The following is a 19,327-nucleotide window of genomic DNA, read 5'->3' as shown; positions in this document are numbered from 1 at the left end:
ACTTGTCATTTCATATTTTGGAGAGAAACAAATTAGTCAAACAGTACTCTGTATCAACTAATCTACGGGCAAAATTAGAAATAACAAATTCGTATTAGTCTTTAAAAAATATTGATTAGTAATTTCATTAGCTCAATTAGTAAAAATGTTTCCTATTAGTTAGTTCGGATTGAAAAACTAGTCATGGATGGAAAGACTGATTTTTATTGCGTAGTTGACTAATTTTTTCTCCAAATTGACTACTAGATGTTTTCAGTGTACCTTTGGTTATATTTGCCAAAGGTGCCCTGTCACAGACCAGTATTCACACTTGCTGTATCTTAAAGACACTGGACAATATTGGTAATTGTCACAGACCAGTATTCACACTTGGTGTATCCCCGAATTGGTCATTGAAATTGCAAAAGAATAATGACAAAAAACACCCTTGTTGCACAACTGTGTGTACTTTCAGGTGCCTCAGAAAGGACTCAGGCCTGTAGTATTTGAATATTTTGATTGAGAAATTACCTCTTTTCAAAAGCTACGCTACTTCAGAGGGAGCCGTTTCACACAATGTTTTATACTATCAACTTCTCTCCATTGCTCTCTACGAAGTAAGTTTTCATCCTAACAAATTACTTTGAGTAGTTACCAATAGTGTCCAGTGCCTTTAAAAATAGCTGGTTTTCCTTACCTTACAGAACGAGTGTCACCTGGAATGTGTGCGTGTCAACGCCCTTAAGCCCACTGTGCCAAATTCAGAAACGTGGACCAATATGAAACTGGGCGAATAAAAGCATGTGTTGTAAAGCCATTGGAATGTACATATGACAATGAAACCAGTACAACACATAACCTAAGGAAGGTATTTGTATTGACTTGTCCATGTAATGAGCTTTTTGAGATATGGCGGACACAATGCTATGGTCTGTATAAGCCCCAACGAAACAGTGCACTCCTATAATTTCCACCATACCTCAAACAGACTAATTGCTTCATTGGTTGTACCATCATACTGGAATTTTATTGCCTTTTTCCCATTGTGTTTATAACCCTCACGACTCATCATATTCCATTTCACCTAAATGTTTATCAAGTCACGATTGGACCTGCCAAAGTAAGGCAGTCGACACCACACCCTTCTCCTTAGGGCGACTTCATGGGTGCATTGCAGCCCCTCATGTCGCTCTATCACTCGATATTCACCTCCTACTCGCAGCCAGGCCACCGTAATTGCATAAGAGGGGTAGAGTATGTATTGCTGACGGGCAAGACCGTGCTGTCTACGGGCAGACGCAACTCTTAACCATTACAGCCAGAGTGAATCAAGTCAATACACTTTCTATGGAACCTAAGGGAAATCTTCGTCCAATATCGGGAGGAAAAAAAATTCCATTTATCTTTCAACAAATTTAAACAAGAAGCGAGTTTAAAATTATTAAATTGAAATGAACAATTGCAAATGGGAAACTCATTGCAACTCGTAATGTTCCTTAATCAACCTCTTCCAAAATGGAAATGTCTTTAAATTTTTGCAAGGGGGTGTATTTTGAGGGGGAAATGCATAATTCCCAATAGCAATTTCATCGACCATTAACAAATTGTCTGGTTGCTAAAAAGTATCGCCAAGAGTACAAATTCAAAGTTGTATGACAGAACACGATCAGTCGTCTCTTGTACGGTTCTTAATGTAGCCCGATACCAAAATGTGTCATTCTCGGCTCGCAAAAAATAAAAAGTAAAACTTCAAATTCCTTTAACCTCGATTAATACGAAACTCTCTTGACCAAAATACATACTACCGCATTATAGACATCACCTCATTGAGTGTAAGCTATCTTAGGTCGTGATACCTCCAGTTGAATGTCAGTTTATCCCATTGGCAAACCATGCCGTTGATTCTACACACAAACACAAAACTCAGCTAACTTGAAACACACGCTCTCATAATAAACACATACCTGGGTCAAATGTTTCTCGTAAATTGGTAGAATCTTAAATTCAAGTCATATACAATTTCTAAATTAGGTCTTTGTCGTGTCAAGAACGCTTTCATCAAGTGCGGTTTATTACCCTTATAGCAGTTCCTATCGATTGCCAGCCCCAGCGGATGGCCCCATATTTTACGGAGATATAAAGCTTCTTCTGTCGGTTATCGCTCGACCAAAACTACCCAACGGCTGTAGCATGTGTATGTTTTTTTCAAAAACATACCAGCAGTGTGTCTCAATTTAATTATACGTAACTTTTATCGCAGCAGATTTTAATATGATAATACCAGAATTATGCACGGTAATGAGTGTTAATATCGTTTTATGGTTAAATTTAACTCAAACAATTGTAGTTATGGTTAAATTTAACTCAAACAATTGTAGAACTAAGCCACGGGACTACGGCCGTTTTATAAGCGTGACAAAAATTGTAACTCGGACATGAAAGAACCGTCTGCTGTAATGGATTTTTGTCTGAAACAGATTTCTGATTGGCTTTTGAAACCAGACGCGCCAACCTCATTTGTAAGTTAATCCAATTGTGTGCACAACACGCTCGCAACATAAATCTCTCCGTTAATAATATGACTCGGGAGAACCTGCTTGGATTTGGGAGGCCCTCAAGAAATAAGGAGTCAACAAGACAATTCTCAAGTCAGAGAATCGGAATACTTCGGGACAAACATCCGGGGTTTATATCTCCATCTTCTCGTATCTTTTGAGGGCATTACCCCCCGGGTTTGCTCTGGTATTGTGACATTTCTGCTCTCCTGGGGTTGGTCTTTGTTGGGGTTTATTAGAGTTGTGTCCTATACGTTAAATTATAACCTTCTACTTCATCAACCTAATGCCAGTAATGTATTCCTTTAGAACAGAAATAAAAAGTTTATTACAAAAGAAACTGATTAAACAATGGTACCGAATGGTTTATGAACTCCCTTGCGTTGAAATGCTAACATGACAAAAGTTTAATAATACTGTATCAGATGTCGCCCAAGAAGCTATTTTAAAGTTAAATATCAGTAGTTCTATTTGTAGTGTAATCTTTATTCTACTGGTTTTGGGGTTTGCTGCCACCAGTCAACATGAATTTAAATTGTTTACGAGATGCGCGTGAGATAAAACCATCCGATGCAGCAAAAAGACATAAACAGGGCCTTTGTCGAAAAAGTTTTGCTCAAGGTAAGCAAATGGAACATGCGTGCACATTTTTGTTCATTATATGAAGTCAATGTATCTGTGGAGAAGGAGGTAACACAGTATTAAGACGGAGCACAGTCCTAAGAATTTAAGTAACAACAACTACTGCCGTTTTGCCTGCCCTAAGTTCTCGTACAATCGCAATTTTACCAAAAGTGCATTTCATTATTGTGTCGTAAATTTCACGATATTTTTAGAACGATATGACGGCACCCCTTGAAGAGCTTCATAATATACGTCTGTTTTCAACATGGTAAAGCCAGTGACTTGCGTTCAGCTAGCCGTGAAAATTGTATTCATTTATCTTCCTTCTCCTTTATTTCTTTCCCAGCGAGTTTAATTAATTAAAAACGGCAAAACTCGAGTATGCAGAATTAGGGTGTCAGTTTGAAGGAGGCAGAAGGGAAGTTTGTTTGGTCGATCATCAATCACAAAACCTCGCTGACGAATTACTTGATAAGTAGGCACAACAATATCACTCGAGAGGGGGGAACTTGAGTGGATTAAAGGCGTACAGGGTTTAAGGTAGGCTTTGGTTGGTATGGAATCCGTTCTAACAGATTTGATGTTGTAGGAATCTTGGTTGAATGGTGACGTTTAGATAAACAAGAATATATTTTTATTAGTAAATACGACTTGTTTGCCCTGCAGATAGCAACTGTGTGCCATGATAAAGATATAGAAGAATACATTATGCAGCCATGTTTTCTTTCTTCAAATCCAAATTATTTGAATATTACCCAGTCAGTTTCCCTGGTGGTCTATTACTTGAATACATTTTCGCTATAACATAATAGGGGTGTTATGTTCGTTTGATGATGCTGGAGAAAACAGAAAACGAAACCTGATGTTTTCAGACGAGAGTGCATTAACAAGCTAAGGGAAATTGGAACAAGAAAACCGCAAAACAAAATAGCAGATTAAAGGCGTGGATACATGCAGGAACTCAAACTTCTAAAATGAATTAAATTCGCTGTTTTAAGGATTGTTTCTAACTACATAAAGAGTAAAAACGGTCCACGTGTACCAAATCCCTAGATAACTTCAAATCACAGTGACTCAATGCTGTTAGGGTCTAAGTCACCTTATGTAATTTCAAGCCATAATCACCCCCTAGTGAGATAACATCATTTGCGCAATAATCTTGTTAACATTTCGTCGTTGGCCATATTTTTAAACAGACCAACTAGAAGGGCTTGAATTTGTTGTATTTCAGTTTATTGTTCATGGTTTTCTTTATTGATATTAATGATTACAATACAAAAACCAGCAGACGCGTTTTTGTTAATTGTGCCTTTAACAAGAGATTCTCTCTCTTTTTCTTTATCTGACATACGGTATAATTGTCTGTTCCCTTTTTCCCTGGTGATGAAATGCATCTATGTTCGCATGTCGAATCCAGAGCCCTACTTAGTTACACAAACCGCCATCGGCAAACCGGTGTACATGGGCAACTTACATAAACATGCAGACGGACTTGTGTTCCCGCTCTTTCCGGTGTTCGACGACAACAGCGCATGCGCGTTGCCAGGGGCTCTTAGCAGGACCGTTTCGAAGTGGATCATGGTTTGAAAATGCGTTTGGTTGCGGCACGTGCATCAACACCAGTGAGGATAGAAATCTACCACACGTTGTGAAGCTATGTAGGATAAGTTGAGATATTTGGGTTGTATTTGTGTTGTATTTGTGTTGCGAAGACTGTGTGTGGTTTACTCATTTTGTAGCCAGGTTGCCTGATGTTCATGTTCGTTTCTTCGATACCATGATAAACAAGTCCATTTTGCAGTTTGTAGGTTCTTTGATTATCGAGATTCAAAGACGAGTCCCGAGGGGGTTGAAATGCCGACCAACTCAAGAGCACTTATGGTTCTAAGCGAGAGCAATATAAACCCGCAGTGGTTCTCGGCATGGTCCGGGCCTCATCGTAGTTACCATAGAGCCTAGGTATATGAACAGGTAATGTTACTAAAATAAATATTGACTCGGTGAGGTTTTGGTTAAGGCCACCGCGGCGTCCATTCCGGTAATTTGGTGAACAGAGGGGGTTGGTTTGTCCCAGGTAGCGTTTTACACCAATATTGATGCACTGCTGTGAGCTAAATGTATTGCTTACATCACTCGATCCTCACATATTTTTGTCTGTTATTTACATGGAAGTTTTAAGTTCTTAACATCGGTATAATATAGTAATAAATTGAAGAGTTCAAGTCCTTCTTTGCCTAATTCGATTGCAACGCTCGTAATAACCCCTATAACACCAAATTATACAAACTGCTATTAAACCGAACTGGTACCAGTAGAACATAAAGCCATAATTTTGTTTTGTTTTTTTGTTTTAATCAAATGCAATCACAGAATCAGATTCACTTGTTTAGAAATAACCTGAATAATCCTGAAATGCAAATTATTCCTGGTTGCCTAATGTTTTAAATGTTGCGCGATCTCGTGTCATTTAATCAAGCCGGTTTTGGTACATTTAATCGATTTGATAGTTATTTGTTTTCCAAAGCGGGTTTTCTTTAAAGACCGGACGCGTCCGATATAAAGTTATAGTTTGTGTATCCATTCTGAAGTGAGTAATTTTATTACGAATGCCGCGAGACAAATTTACTGTCGTTAATTCCGCTAAATGTTGGGGTGTGTGACAATAGAAGGGGAGAGACGACTTCGTATACTCAGACAGATATTAGTTAGTGTTCACGGGATAAATAAGCATCTGCCAGATTTATGTTCCTGTTGTTGTGAACCAAGCTTAATAAAGTCAGTTTGTTATATTAGTTGAGAACTCAATAACAAATCAATTAGACTGTTTCGTTTCAATAGCGTGATCAACTTAACAAACCTGCTATCACAAGCAAGTGAAACCAACTTAAACCAACAAATACCAAAAACTACACATGTTCGTCATTGTACAAGACTCTTGCTTAACTCATGTAATTGTTCCTGTATGTTGATATTTAAAGTAGAATGTACTTTTTAAGTATGTTTTCATCTACTTTTTCACTATTTGCGATTGATAATTTTCTGTGGAAATCGCACAGGCACAAACGTTCGTCAGAATGCGGCACGCCGACATCGACCCATACAAAAATACATGAAGTTCCCTCATGTTCCAACTAGAGGATAATGTGCATGCGCGAAGTGCAATTTGCATAATTTTCATGAGAAAGGTGGGTGAACGAGGGCTTTAATGTGGGGGTGGGGTGTTTACTGAAACAAGAAATATTAAACAATGTTTGAACAGAAAATGAAAGAAATGGGATCAATGACAACACCTTGGGAAATCACACAATGTCGCTCTACTAAACCTGTCTGTATTGTTCTCAGTAAATGACGGTATAGAGGGAACAAACTCAGTGATCGAACATTGACGAAACTTATGGAAGACTCCCCCTTATATCATCTTCAATTAAAATATTATGCAACATTTATACACACCGTTTACTTTTTACGAGATTTTAGTTTAAAATATCTATTTCATAATTGAAAATAGTCCTCGGTTTTTGATCCCTCCCTCCACACACAGACTCTTGAGTCTCTGACTCTAAGTGACAGACACACAAACACCCCTTGGGAGAGTACACACAACAATAAATGCAAGGCAATTAGTACCCACATATGGCGGTATTTCATGGCAGCCAAGCACTAGAGTCAATTTGATGGGATTCCAACAAAACTCTGAGAGGAGGGTTGAGCTCCCTAACTGGAGGTTGAGCTACTGTATAATTCCCAAGTGATCCAATTTGGCATCGGTCTTTTAATGAAATAAGTCCATAAAATGTAATGCGATTTTGCCGATAGCTTCTACCAAAGCAACACAAGCGGCAATTTATATTTCGTGGACGGTACTTAACACTGAGGGGTAAGTCTAATGTCGAGATGTAAGGCTCGCAAACCGCAGTGACTTGCAAGACTCCATTAATGTTTCAGAGAGTCACATTGCTTCATTTTAAACTGAAATAGGAATTTTATTTCGCGGAAATGACATTTACACGGAGTGTTTCATCAATGGAAGGCAATGACTTATGGTATTCATTTGAAACCGCTTTAAAGCATCGACATAATTCACTTCCAGAAAAAAGAAAAAAAAACAATCTGTAAAGCCCCAACACGCTGAAATGATCAGGAGGTGGTCATTCCTGAAAAAAAAAATCAAATCAAGTCAGATTTTTGAAAGATATTTGTAAGGTGAAGTAGGCCTTCAGCATGTTGCTTTACAATGAATCACAAGAACATTTCAAAGAGTTGTATGATTTGGTTATTTCTTGGTTCGACAGAACAATCAACATGGCTTGGAGTTGCGATAATCGCAGCAAGAAACACGTGTAGGCTTTTGAATGTGATCATCTCAATTTGACAGTTCGTGTCGCCCTGTTCCAAACCACCTGATACCCGATGATTAATGGGTTCAATTTAAGAAACCAAATTGAGCATCCCACCCTCTAGAAATCATGCATGATTCTACACGTACCCCCTCAAGGTAGAGTGAAATCAAAAACGAACCCTTACAACCTCAGCCTCCCCTTTCCCTAATCGAATGAAATACTCGACACTCTCTCAAAGTATTTCTCTAGAATGGTTCCTTGTTGTTTATTTGGATATAATTATACTTTCTCAGCTCGGATACTGGGTTGGTGCCCCGTGTCACCTTGCATTTGGGAGATAATAGTGGAAGTTGAGAAAGTTGTGACAACTTGAAATTAGAAGCAATTTGCAATTACGGTCAGCATACACATGTTTTGCACAAAGGGTACCAGACTACACTGCACGTTTGGTTACACTCGGATGTAGGAAAATGGCGTCCAGCAACCACACGACCATGAAAAACTGATCCCTCCACGTCACAACTCTCTGACTACACAACTCTGGGTCAGGGTTGCAACTCTGGTTCAGGGTTGTGGTGGTGACGTGTACATCATGTGACAGAAGCTCCAAACCATACCTACACGTCAGTCATGTACTATTCATTGTAAGTCAATGTACTCTCTATTCTATTTATAGAAGTTAAAGGTACGGAGTTTAAAGCAACAACACACATGTGCATGTTTCAAAGCTACCGTAATATCTGTTTACGGTAGCTTTGAAAAAGATGTCTTTCTGGGTTCTTATACCAAATAATATATTTTTTTAGAACCAAAATATCGTAGAAAAGGAAAATTCAGCAAATCGTAAATAATGCATGAGAACTCAGACAGACATTGTAATCGTTTTGGTAGTAGCGAATAGCCACTTCATGCTCTCGTGCTATATCAGTATATGGAGCTCCAAAGAGCCATCTGAATTGAGGTAAATTTCTGAAGATGACGTCATCAAAATGAAAAAATGGTTGTTAAAAGGAAACCCCATTTTCCAACGAGAGAGAAACTAAAATAGCCAGTCACTTGAAAATAACGTAGGCCTATTATTCCGTAGATTATAATCTCTTAGTCAAATAATTTGACGGTGAGCCCCTTTATATAATGGCTTAACAAACAGAAGCAACCAAATACAGAAAACTGCAATGACAATTCATCTTTAATATGATCGATTATGAAACATTAGCGATAACGGCAACCATCCGCAGCCGCCAGAAACACCTGGTGATAATGGAATGGCACCTGTTTTGCTAAAAGTAACACAATAGGCAATCGGGTAATTGGTTGGTTCCAGTCACTGTCCCACGAGCTTCTTATATTACAAACCTCTCTCTCTCTTTTTACTGTCCATGTCTGGACGGCTATATATATGTCTTCATGGCTCTATCTAGCCTTGTACATCATAGATTTCTCATCACTATAGATTTCTCAGTAAAGAACAGTTAATTCTGTTTGTGTGAGCACGCATACACATTTAAAACTAAATACTTAAATTAGCAAGCAGTTCAGATTGTTTTACATCATGACCGATAGACGCAGGGTGTCCCACCGTCCACCACTGTTATCATACTTAAAGCACACTATCTTCCACTCGTTCATGAGTCCCCTCCCCCCCCCCTCCCCCACCTAAAATCCTCCAAATATTCATGATGTTCCAAGAGCACGATAAAGACACAAGGGAAGATCTCATATCATACAAACCGAGGACCTCCTCTTGTTTGACTTTGCATTCAAGACCAACATTAGACTTGTGGACAAGTCGTTTAACTCTCTCTCTCAACCATCTCGAGAGGGCTGCTCCGGGGAGACTCACATTGGTGTGAAACAATAGAATTTGGATCAGCTATTGTTTATGTTCTTTTTATCATATCTGATATTAATTATTGATGAATTAAACAAAACTTAAACTGCACCTATAAAACAATTTCGTAGATTGGCAATTATGATTATTTCACACCAGCACCACAGTACAACCCCCTAGAGTATTGCTCCAGTAAAAAATGCCATTTCCTTTATTAAACAAATAACTGGAAAAAAACATAGTTTTTCTGAGTTTTTAATCACTCCTTTTCATAAAAATCGTGATCACCCATCGTGATACTATCCTTAACGGCATTCTGTGTTTTATTTCGTGACTAACGAAAGAAATTGTATATGATGAACTTATCTTATATAAATCTCACTCCTTTTTACAAATACACTGATGAAAGGTCTATAACCAGCGAGCGGGGGGGGGGTGGGTGCTGGGTGGCCTTCCTTTTGCAAGTGAATGGCCACTTAATCTGTCAATGCCTCCACATTGATTGATTTTCATGATTATGCGTTTAGCTTAATCATTAACAGTTCATCAAATTAAAAGAAAAAATAATTAGAGAGTATTAATTGCTACATAATGCTCTGAAACTCGGACCTTAAAGGACTACGGAGGTGTGAGTCCATAAAAATGGATTGTTAAGCTTCAATGAAAGAAGGATTAAGAGTTTAGCCTTTATTTCTTGTATGTTCCTTTTCATTTGTGGCTTTCTTATCTTTCTTTCTTTTTCTTAATTAAAATAAATTGAGCCCACGCAGTCTTCTCTCCACAAAACCTAAATTATTTTATGTCTCACACATATCGGGGTTGTAAATAAGTACAGATATTCTACTGATACTATAGACCTTTGTCATGATGCCTTTATCTTGGTCATGTTCCTCTCGTAAAATAACAATAATGAATTATAATACTTATTCTGAAAATAGGAACCAGACTATTTTGTTCTTCCAGCCTCGGTTTGGTTACATTGATATCAATGGGAACAATTCAAGATGGCTACTCCATGATAAAGGTCTATTTTTTATAACCCCAAGTTAAGAAACATGAGAGTACAGAATACAGATTATTTCAGGGGGGAGGGGGGCATGTCCGAATCGGGCGTCCATCCTACCATAACAAAGCCGCGTTTTTGTTTGTTCATTTTCTGCTTACAATATAATACATAATGTATAATGTTTTCTTCTGTGTAGGCGCCTTGATCGGATATTGGTCAATGACCGGACGTACTTTATGACGTGTATAATATGCGAAGGATCTTAGAGTGGACAGAGCTGTGTGGACAGAATGTTTGAACAGAGTGGACAGAGGTGTTTGTTGAGAGAGTTGCGACATGGAACCAATTTCAAAAAGCTGTTTCAAGCAGAAAATAGGCCTTTACTGCTTGACAAACTTCTTTGCTTAGCAAAAATTGAACGAGGAAACCAGTCACAACAATGCAAACTTAATGTAATTTTGGCTGTTAACCTGTTTCTGCTAAGCGTTACTAGTCTATGCTAAGCACGTTTTTGTGCTTGCAGGCTTTATGAAATTTGGCCAGCGAAAGTTTCCTTTGGTCACGTGGTTGCTGGACGCCATTTTCAGTACAAACGCAGCCACCCGATGTGCAGTCTAGCCGAGCACCATGTGTGCCCACTAGAGTTTGGGGGATCAAACAATCGTTTGAAGACTTGAACAGAGACTATACCATCCAAAGGCTGAATTGCAGTACAAATAGCTAACAACGCTCTCAATGCTGTTGCAGAAATAAGCACCAATATATAACAATACGTAATTGTTCTACAATCATAAGGGTCATGTGACACGAGGCAATTTACAGGCAACCAGTTCCAGGCAATCCCAATAAAGAGAATCCATTCACAACTCAATCTTAGCACGTTTTGCTTGTTGTTTAAAAAAACTGTGCTACAAAAATGATCGTGTATCATGCCTTGTAGTTGGTTGCCTCCAAGTTGCCTTGAGTAAAAGTTGCCTCATGTGGCAAGGCCCTAGGTCATCAATAATACTGTTGCCTTCTTGTAAATCTGATAATACGCCAGACGTTTGGATACTAAACCCATGGCGTTGCATCGGATGACCTTGCTATAGTACAGCAAGCTAGTCGGGTACCGTATGTGCCCTCTGAACTTTGACCTGATTGAGTAGCTCCATGAATCTGTAAATAAATGATAGTATACAATTAATCGTGGATTTTTAATCAATGGAATGTAAAAATCTTTGTCAATGTTATTATTTATTTTATCTCAACAAAACAAGACGGGGAAAAAATACAAGGTAAATTTGTAGAACTATCGATCAAAATCATAAAAAGAAAAAAAGCCAAAAAGTCTTATCCGGTTTACTATTCAAGACAAGCTAGAATTGAAACTGCAAACAAACTAACAATGTATTTGATCCCATCAGGTTGTTTTGAAAGAGTTCTTGATTCGTGAAATGGCAAAAAATAAAAACATTGCCTTAATCTGACAGTGTCAAACAAAAAGTACACGTTTTATGATATGACTCGGATTAAGAACTGTATGAGGGCGCCCTGCTAGTAACACAGTTGAGGTAGTGACAATGGAGAAACGGCATTGGGTGTCTTCAGACCATTTCCTCCACAAAGTTGTAATTTATTTGTTAAAATGTTTTCATATTGCTGAATTGTTCTTTGTTTTGTTCTTGTTTGAGTGGGCCTCTATTTGACAAGATGATGCTTCTTGGATTCTCACCTCCATCCTAACACAATGTTCTTACGTTTTCTTATTATTATAATATCAATTATTCTTTGTGTGTTGGAACACAAATTAATGAACGAAAAAGGTGCCTCGAAATGCTAATAATTCTTTACATGTCACATGCATTATGAGGAATGAAGTTAGTGCACGAAACGAATGTGTGATTTGAATTATTTATTTATTCAATCCATGGAGGCACTCAGGACAAAAAAATTGTACATGAATGACAACAATATTATTACATAATTATATCAATTTTGTAAAAAAGAAAACATAAGGAAAGACTTACCACAATGGCCCTGCCAACAATGGAGTCTGTACCCATGAGGCCTAGCGAGGAGTGGCTGGTCCAGCCTACCTGCACACTACCAACCTCGTCCCGTCGAACAAGTCCAAGTCCAACCTCGGGCTCACTGCTTGGAAAATTATATGAAAGGTCAGTCTTAATAACATCATTTAAATAAAGGATAATGAACTTTACACATTGCATGGCGAGGTCACAATTTGATTTGTGGTAACACCGCATGTATGTATAATCTATTTGCCGGGTAGACAATCATCTTTTCATAACTTGTCTCGCTATATTACCGGGGAGTAGGTTTTTGGAGTTTGGGAGACTTCTCAGTTCTGAACAGAACTGTCTATCTTTAATAGAAAGTAGATCAGGAATACAATGTTGGGTATCAGTTATTCGGGTTGTTGGAAATGTTACACCAATGGTAGGTCTACATCATTTAAAGTTTATCAACTTACCCGACGGGGCGTGTTTTGGAATTAGCTGCACCGGTGTTTCTGAAGCTTTGCCCGGCCGAGTCACAGCCGTAGCTTAGGTCTCCAAACTCGTGCACGTCCAGTTTATGCTCAACCGCTCCACTCACGTCCAGTCCGTAAAAACTGGCCTTAATTTCCATCTCACCGCCTGATTTCTGTATGAAACAAAATAACAAAATTATTTCAGGGTTGTTCTTTATAATTATTTGCAAACAAGTATTAAGTTGGAGATACTTGTTGAATATGCATGATGTAAACATGAATGAATATGCATGATGTAAACATGTGACCCTTGTGAGTCTTTGATAATGTCCCAACATGGCGACGTCCAGTTTAAATTCAACGTTGTTCAGTCCTATTTCGTGTCATCAAACTCAATAAGTCCAACCAATTTCAACAAGCAATTAAAGTCACCTGGAAGTGGTATTTTTTCAAAATAAAGCTTTTGTCACTAACATATGTGTTTTGATGAGTGGAATGTGAATAAGTTCTTATGTTATTTACACATTTAAGAGTAGACCCCGACCCGAGAGGGTGCTGTTCGTGACGTCAATCGAGGCAGACTTTGCCTGTAATGCGTAGAGTAAACACAATTGCAAAGTACATGTACGGACCAAGTCGTGAGTTTGTACGTTTCAAAAAACAAACAAATTGTTTTTTCCCGGTAATGCCGACCAGGTGCATTGCTGCTGAATGCAGAAAAACACTTTTTGAAATGTACCAACTCACGACTTGGACGTACATATACTTTGCACGTGTGTTTACTATACGCATTGCAGGCAAAGTCTGCCTCGATTGACGTCACAAAAGGGGTAGGCGGAGTCAGCCCCCCCAAACAACTTTATATATTTTTTAAACATATAAATCGTGATTACAAAAAAATAGTTTTATTGTTCATAAGCATATACTCTTATGTTTGAAAGAAAACAAATTCTATTTCCAAATCTTTGTTTAAAGTTTTATTAAAAATCTCTCAATTTATGATTCAGGTTCTGGATCGGCTCACCCGTTGCTTGAGTACAATTTGGCCTGTCACGTGATTCTTGGCGGCCAATGACGTGAAGAGAAAGTTGTTTGATTGGAGATTGCACCTTGCATATTCATAGTCCTCAACATGAGCATTCTGGCTAGTCTCCTGTAAAAAGAAAATAATATAAAGAACAACCTAAATTGTTGATTACCTTATTTAGTTTACTTAATGTTTCTGATTCATTTGTCTGATGTCGGTGGTACACTGCAGGCCCTTTTCGAAAACACGGTTTTGGATTCGGCTCAGGCTAGCCTGGCCACGCGGCCGTGTTTTGACAATATTAATCAAGTTTTACGTATACGCGCTCAAGGCTTCAGACGAGAGAATGGACCCTGAACCCAAATCCCAAGCCGAAGCCGTGGTTTCGAAAAGGGCCATTAAACTGCTGGATCATACCACTCACCTTTTCACTGACGCCCTCATCGGTAGTTTCAAAGTCCTGCACCTTCTTATTGAGAATAATGTCCATGACGGAACTCTTCTCAGATCCTGTCTTTGATCCAGCAATGATCTCATCCAACTCTGCAGTTAAATTTTCTTTAAATTCAGTAGCTTTCTCCTTCAGATATTCATGTTCCTTTTCACTTGGAACGATTTTATTCCCAACAATCGAATCTACTCTGACCTGTACATTCGAAACTTCAAGAACGACTTCCCCTGGGGCTTCCCCACTCGATTGGATCACTTTTTCCGGAGCTTCCCCACTCGCTTGGGTCACTTCTTCTGGAGATTCCCTACTCGATTGGATCACTTCTTCTGGAGATTCCCTACTCGATTGAATCACTTCTTCTGGAGCTTCCCTACTCGATTGGATCATTTCTTCTGGAGCTTCCCTACTCGATTGAATCACTTCTTCTGGAGATTCCCTACTCGATTGAATCACTTCTTCTGGAGATTCCCTACTCGCTTGGATCACTTCTTCTGGAGCTTCCCTACTCGATTGGATCATTTCTTCTGGAGCTTCCCTACTCGATTGGATCATTTCTTCTGGAGCTTCCCTACTCGATTGGATCATTTCTTCTGGAGATTCCCTACTCGATTGGATCACTTCTTCTGGAGATTCCCTACTCGATTGAATTTCTTCTTCTGGAGCTTCCCTACTCGATTGGATCATTTCTTCTGGAGCTTCCCTACTCGATTGAATCACTTCTTCTGGAGATTCCCTACTCGATTGGATCACTTCTTCTGGAGCTTCCCTACTCGCTTGGATCACTTCTTCTGGAGCTTCCCTACTCGCTTGGATCATTTCTTCTGGAGCTTCCCTACTCGATTGAATCACTTCTTCTGGAGATTCCCTACTCGATTGGATCACTTCTTCTGGAGCTTCCCTACTCGCTTGGATCACTTCTTCTGGAGCTTCCCTACTCGATTGGATCATTTCTTCTGGAGATTCCCTACTCGATTGAATCACTTCTTCTGGAGCTTCCCTACTCGATTGGATCACTTCTTCTGGAGCTTCCCTACTCGATTGGATCACTTCTTCCGGAGATTCCCTACTCGATTGAATCACTTCTTCTGGAGCTTCCCTACTCGATTGAATCACTTCTTCTGGAGCTTCCCTACTCGCTTGGATCACTTCTTCTGGAGATTCCCTACTCGATTGAATCACTTCTTCTGGAGATTCCCTACTCGATTGAATCACTTCTTCTGGAGATTCCCTACTCGATTGAATCACTTCTTCTGGAGATTCCCTACTCGATTGAATCACTTCTTCTGGAGATTCCCTACTCGATTGGATCACTTCTTCTGGAGCTTCCCTACTCGCTTGGATCACTTCTTCTGGAGCTTCCCTACTCGATTGAATCACTTCTTCTGGAGATTCCCTACTCGATTGAATCACTTCTTCTGGAGCTTCCCTACTCGCTTGGATCACTTCTTCTGGAGATTCCCTACTCGATTGAATCACTTCTTCTGGAGCTTCCCCACTCGCTTGGATCACTTCTTCTGGAGCTTCCCTACTCGATTGAATCACTTCCTCTGGAGCTTCCCTACTCGATTGGATCACTTCCTCTGGAGCTTCCCTACTCGATTGGATCACTTCTTCTGGAGCTTCCCTACTCGATTGGATCACTTCTTCTGGAGCTTCCCTACTCGATTGAATCACTTCTTCTGGAGCTTCCCTACTCGATTGAATCACTTCTTCTGGAGATTCCCTACTCGATTGAATCACTTCTTCTGGAGCTTCCCTACTCGATTGAATCACTTCTTCTGGAGCTTCCCCACTCGCTTGGATCACTTCTTCTGGAGATTCCCTACTCGATTGAATCACTTCTTCTGGAGATTCCCTACTCGATTGAATCACTTCTTCTGGAGCTACCCTACTCGATTGAATCACTTCTTCTGGAGATTCCCTACTCGATTGAATCACTTCTTCTGGAGCTTCCCTACTCGATTGAATCACTTCTTCTGGAGCTTCCCTACTCGCTTGGATCACTTCTTCTGGAGCTACCCTACTCGATTGGATCATTTCTTCTGGAGCTTCCCTACTCGATTGGATCACTTTTTCAACATCCTCTTTCAGATAGTCATTTTCATTTTCATTTCCTAAAGCTGAATCGTCTTTTTGAATCCTTTTTGTAACATCAGTTTTCTCCAGCTCTTGGTTGACTATATCCATGAAGTTGATTAACTGCATTAAGATCTCGTGTTCAGTAAGGGGTTGACGTTTGCTCGTGGTCAAAGATCCTATGTTAGTATTTCTTGTCTGTTTATCAACCTTCTCGTTGGTTTGAGATACGGTCTTTATCTTTGACCTAACGACTGGTTCAACCTCTAAAGATGAAACTTGCTTGACCTCTGCCTTTGACATCACCGCTGGTTTATTCTCGGCCTTTGAAATTAAAACTTGTTTTGGCTCTGCCTTTGACAATAAAACTGGTTTGTTGTCTACCTTTGACGCATCAATTGTTTCAACCTCTTTTTCTGACGTTAAATCTTGTTTGGCCTCTGCCTTTGATGTCATAACTTGTTTGACCTCTCGGTTTGACGTCATAACTGTTTTAACCTTTGCCTCTGAAGTCATAACTGGTTTGACCTCTGCCTTTGACGTCATAACTTGTTTGACCTCTGACTTTGACGTCATAACTGTTTTAACCTTTGCCTCTGAATACATATCTGGTTTGACCGTCACCTCTGAACTCATGAGCGGTTGGATAGATTCTAACAGAACGTCCTTTCTGCTCTGAAACAAGTTTTGGACCAACTCTTCCTTTTCGTTTAACTCGGCCACCTTTTGCTTTCTTAACAGTAGTTTTAACTCACTGTGGACGTCTCCAGAGTCAGCCTCCAAATCAGCTGCCTGATCTGAATCCAGACCTGACTCCTTCTCAACCCACAAGTTGGGCTGTTCCAAACCCGGCACAATGCCGGCTTCTTTCGCCTGAGTACTGTCGGTGTTAACGGCTTCTTCGGAAGCAGCAGCATGCTTGTCGATGTACTCTGACATACGCAGTAAGCGGAGGATGTCACTCAACTCTTCTTTAGGAGCATCATTTATCCTATCACGGAAGGGGGCTGCTTTCACAACTGTTGAAATAATTATGGAGGTTATTGTGAACATTATTGCCATAAAGTTTGATGGCTTTATAATCATTGTAATTGTGGCATTATATCCGCTAATATTCATTATTTTAGAATAATTAAAGGGGGGAAATGTATTTTGTGTCATTATCAGAAAAGAAGAGGTTGTATTTACACGATATTTTAAGTAGTTTTAAGAACACACTTTATTCCTTAGATAAAAGGCTTAATCAATTGCAGTGTTGAGAGTCAACTAAATATCGGCAAACTGTACATGATGGAACAGCCTTGTTTAAGAAGGATCGCTTGGTTTATTTTGTCTCAAAGGGTTGGGGTATTTTTTGTAGGACACAAAACACAATTTTCACGGATTAACGTTAAACCTAGTACACGGTATAAAGATTATTAAGCTTAAAAGCTTCCCTAAAAACATTTCTTGCTTAGGTGTTGTTGTTTTTGAGAATAATAGTAGAACAATGTCCAGAAAATAAAGTTTGTCACAGGAAACGAAAACTTGTTAAGCATGGGCAACGGAATTACGCGACTCTCCTGAAAGCATCACTATGTGATTTTCCCTTTTTTGTTTAAACGTGACGTGCAATAAAGCTAAATAATCTGCAGGTAAGTTATACTACATCCACCTTCAATCACAATGAGTCGGGATTCAAGTCATGGCCACAAACTTGATCTATAAAAGGTATCAAAACCCTTTAGTTGAACATTAAAAGGTAAAGCACGCGGCCAATTCAACAATACCATTTGTCAAATACTGTTTTCTGCACTGGTGTGTGCCAACACGTGCCAACAAAACAAGCCTGAACCATTTAAGGTCCACTGGGATCAAATTCACGAAAAGGTAGTAAAAACAAACTCCATTTTGTTTTTGCAGTTTTCAAATATTTCATTTCGGATTTGCAAACATCTCAAAAAATGTAGTATTTTCAGGAAGTTCTCCATCGTTCTCTACTTCTAAATAAATAAAGTAAAAATCTGTGAACATTGTTGCTTATGTTACCAATGATATGCACATGCATTGAAATGCCCTTTTTATTGTTTTTTATGTGGTTATACTTTTTGAATCTATTGAATTTTAAAATTGAAGGCTAAAGATGAATAGTCCCTAATACAGGAGGATGTAAAACAGTAATTCTGACATAATTCGGTCTTTTAAAATTTCTCACAATATTAACAATTGAGAAAATAGAGTTAGTTCTTGCAAACAACTTACCAACTAAAGGGACCTATTATTTAAATGCAAACAAAACCTTATTGGCCTTACGTTTCGACCCTATAGCAGAGTCTTTCGTTGCTTCCTTCGAGAAAGATTCTGTTAAGGTCGAAACGTCAGGCTCTGTAAGACACCGGACACTATTGGTTATTGCCAAAGACCTTTCGCTTGGTGTATCTCAACATATGCAACAACTTGTGAAAATTTGAACTCAATTGGTCGTCGAAGTTGCGAGATAATAATGGCAAAAAAAAACACTGTATGATTTCGGGAACTCAAAATCTAATTCTGAGATCTCGTAATCAAACTCGTGGAAAATTACTTCTTTCTCGAAAACTACGCTACTTCAGAGGGAGCCGTTTCTCACAATGTGTTATACTATCAACAGTTCTCCTTTGCTTGTTGTTATCAAGTAAGTTTTTATGCTCACAATTATTTTGAGTAATATCCAATATTGTCCACTGCCTTTAACACGAGCAAATAATAATACAACCCTTTATATGACAAAAGAAAATGGTTTTAGAGACGAAAAATTTAAGAAGCAACTAACTTACCCAAAGTCAATCCAAGACAAGCAAAGATGAAAGCAAAACGAATCCGGATGCACTCCATGTCCAAGCCGCGTGGGTGTTTCAACCAAAGTGAATCAAGTTTAGAAAGGTTTACCAAAGACACTTTCCATAAGTACCGGCACTTTAATCGTTGTTAAAGCTTATTTCTCAAA

At 39.0% G+C, this 19,327-nt stretch overlaps 1 protein-coding gene across 1 annotated transcript; it reads right to left on the bottom strand.

Annotated features, from left to right (window-relative positions):
- Nucleotides 1-11,388: 11,388 nt before the first annotated feature.
- Nucleotides 11,389-19,215, bottom strand: LOC117304014 (fibrous sheath CABYR-binding protein-like). The gene is made up of 6 exons (XM_033788492.1): nt 19,158-19,215; nt 14,260-17,381; nt 13,833-13,961; nt 12,809-12,981; nt 12,345-12,468; nt 11,389-11,493 (listed from the first exon to the last, which is right to left on the bottom strand). The coding sequence occupies exons 1-6, from the start codon at nt 19,213-19,215 to the stop codon at nt 11,389-11,391; spliced, it is 3,711 nt and encodes a 1,236-aa protein (XP_033644383.1).
- Nucleotides 19,216-19,327: the final 112 nt, after the last annotated feature.

Source organism: Asterias rubens, chromosome 20, assembly GCF_902459465.1.
Source record: "Asterias rubens chromosome 20, eAstRub1.3, whole genome shotgun sequence".
NCBI classification, from domain to species: Eukaryota; Metazoa; Echinodermata; class Asteroidea; order Forcipulatida; family Asteriidae; genus Asterias; species Asterias rubens.
This window is presented reverse-complemented; position numbering and strand designations above follow the sequence as displayed.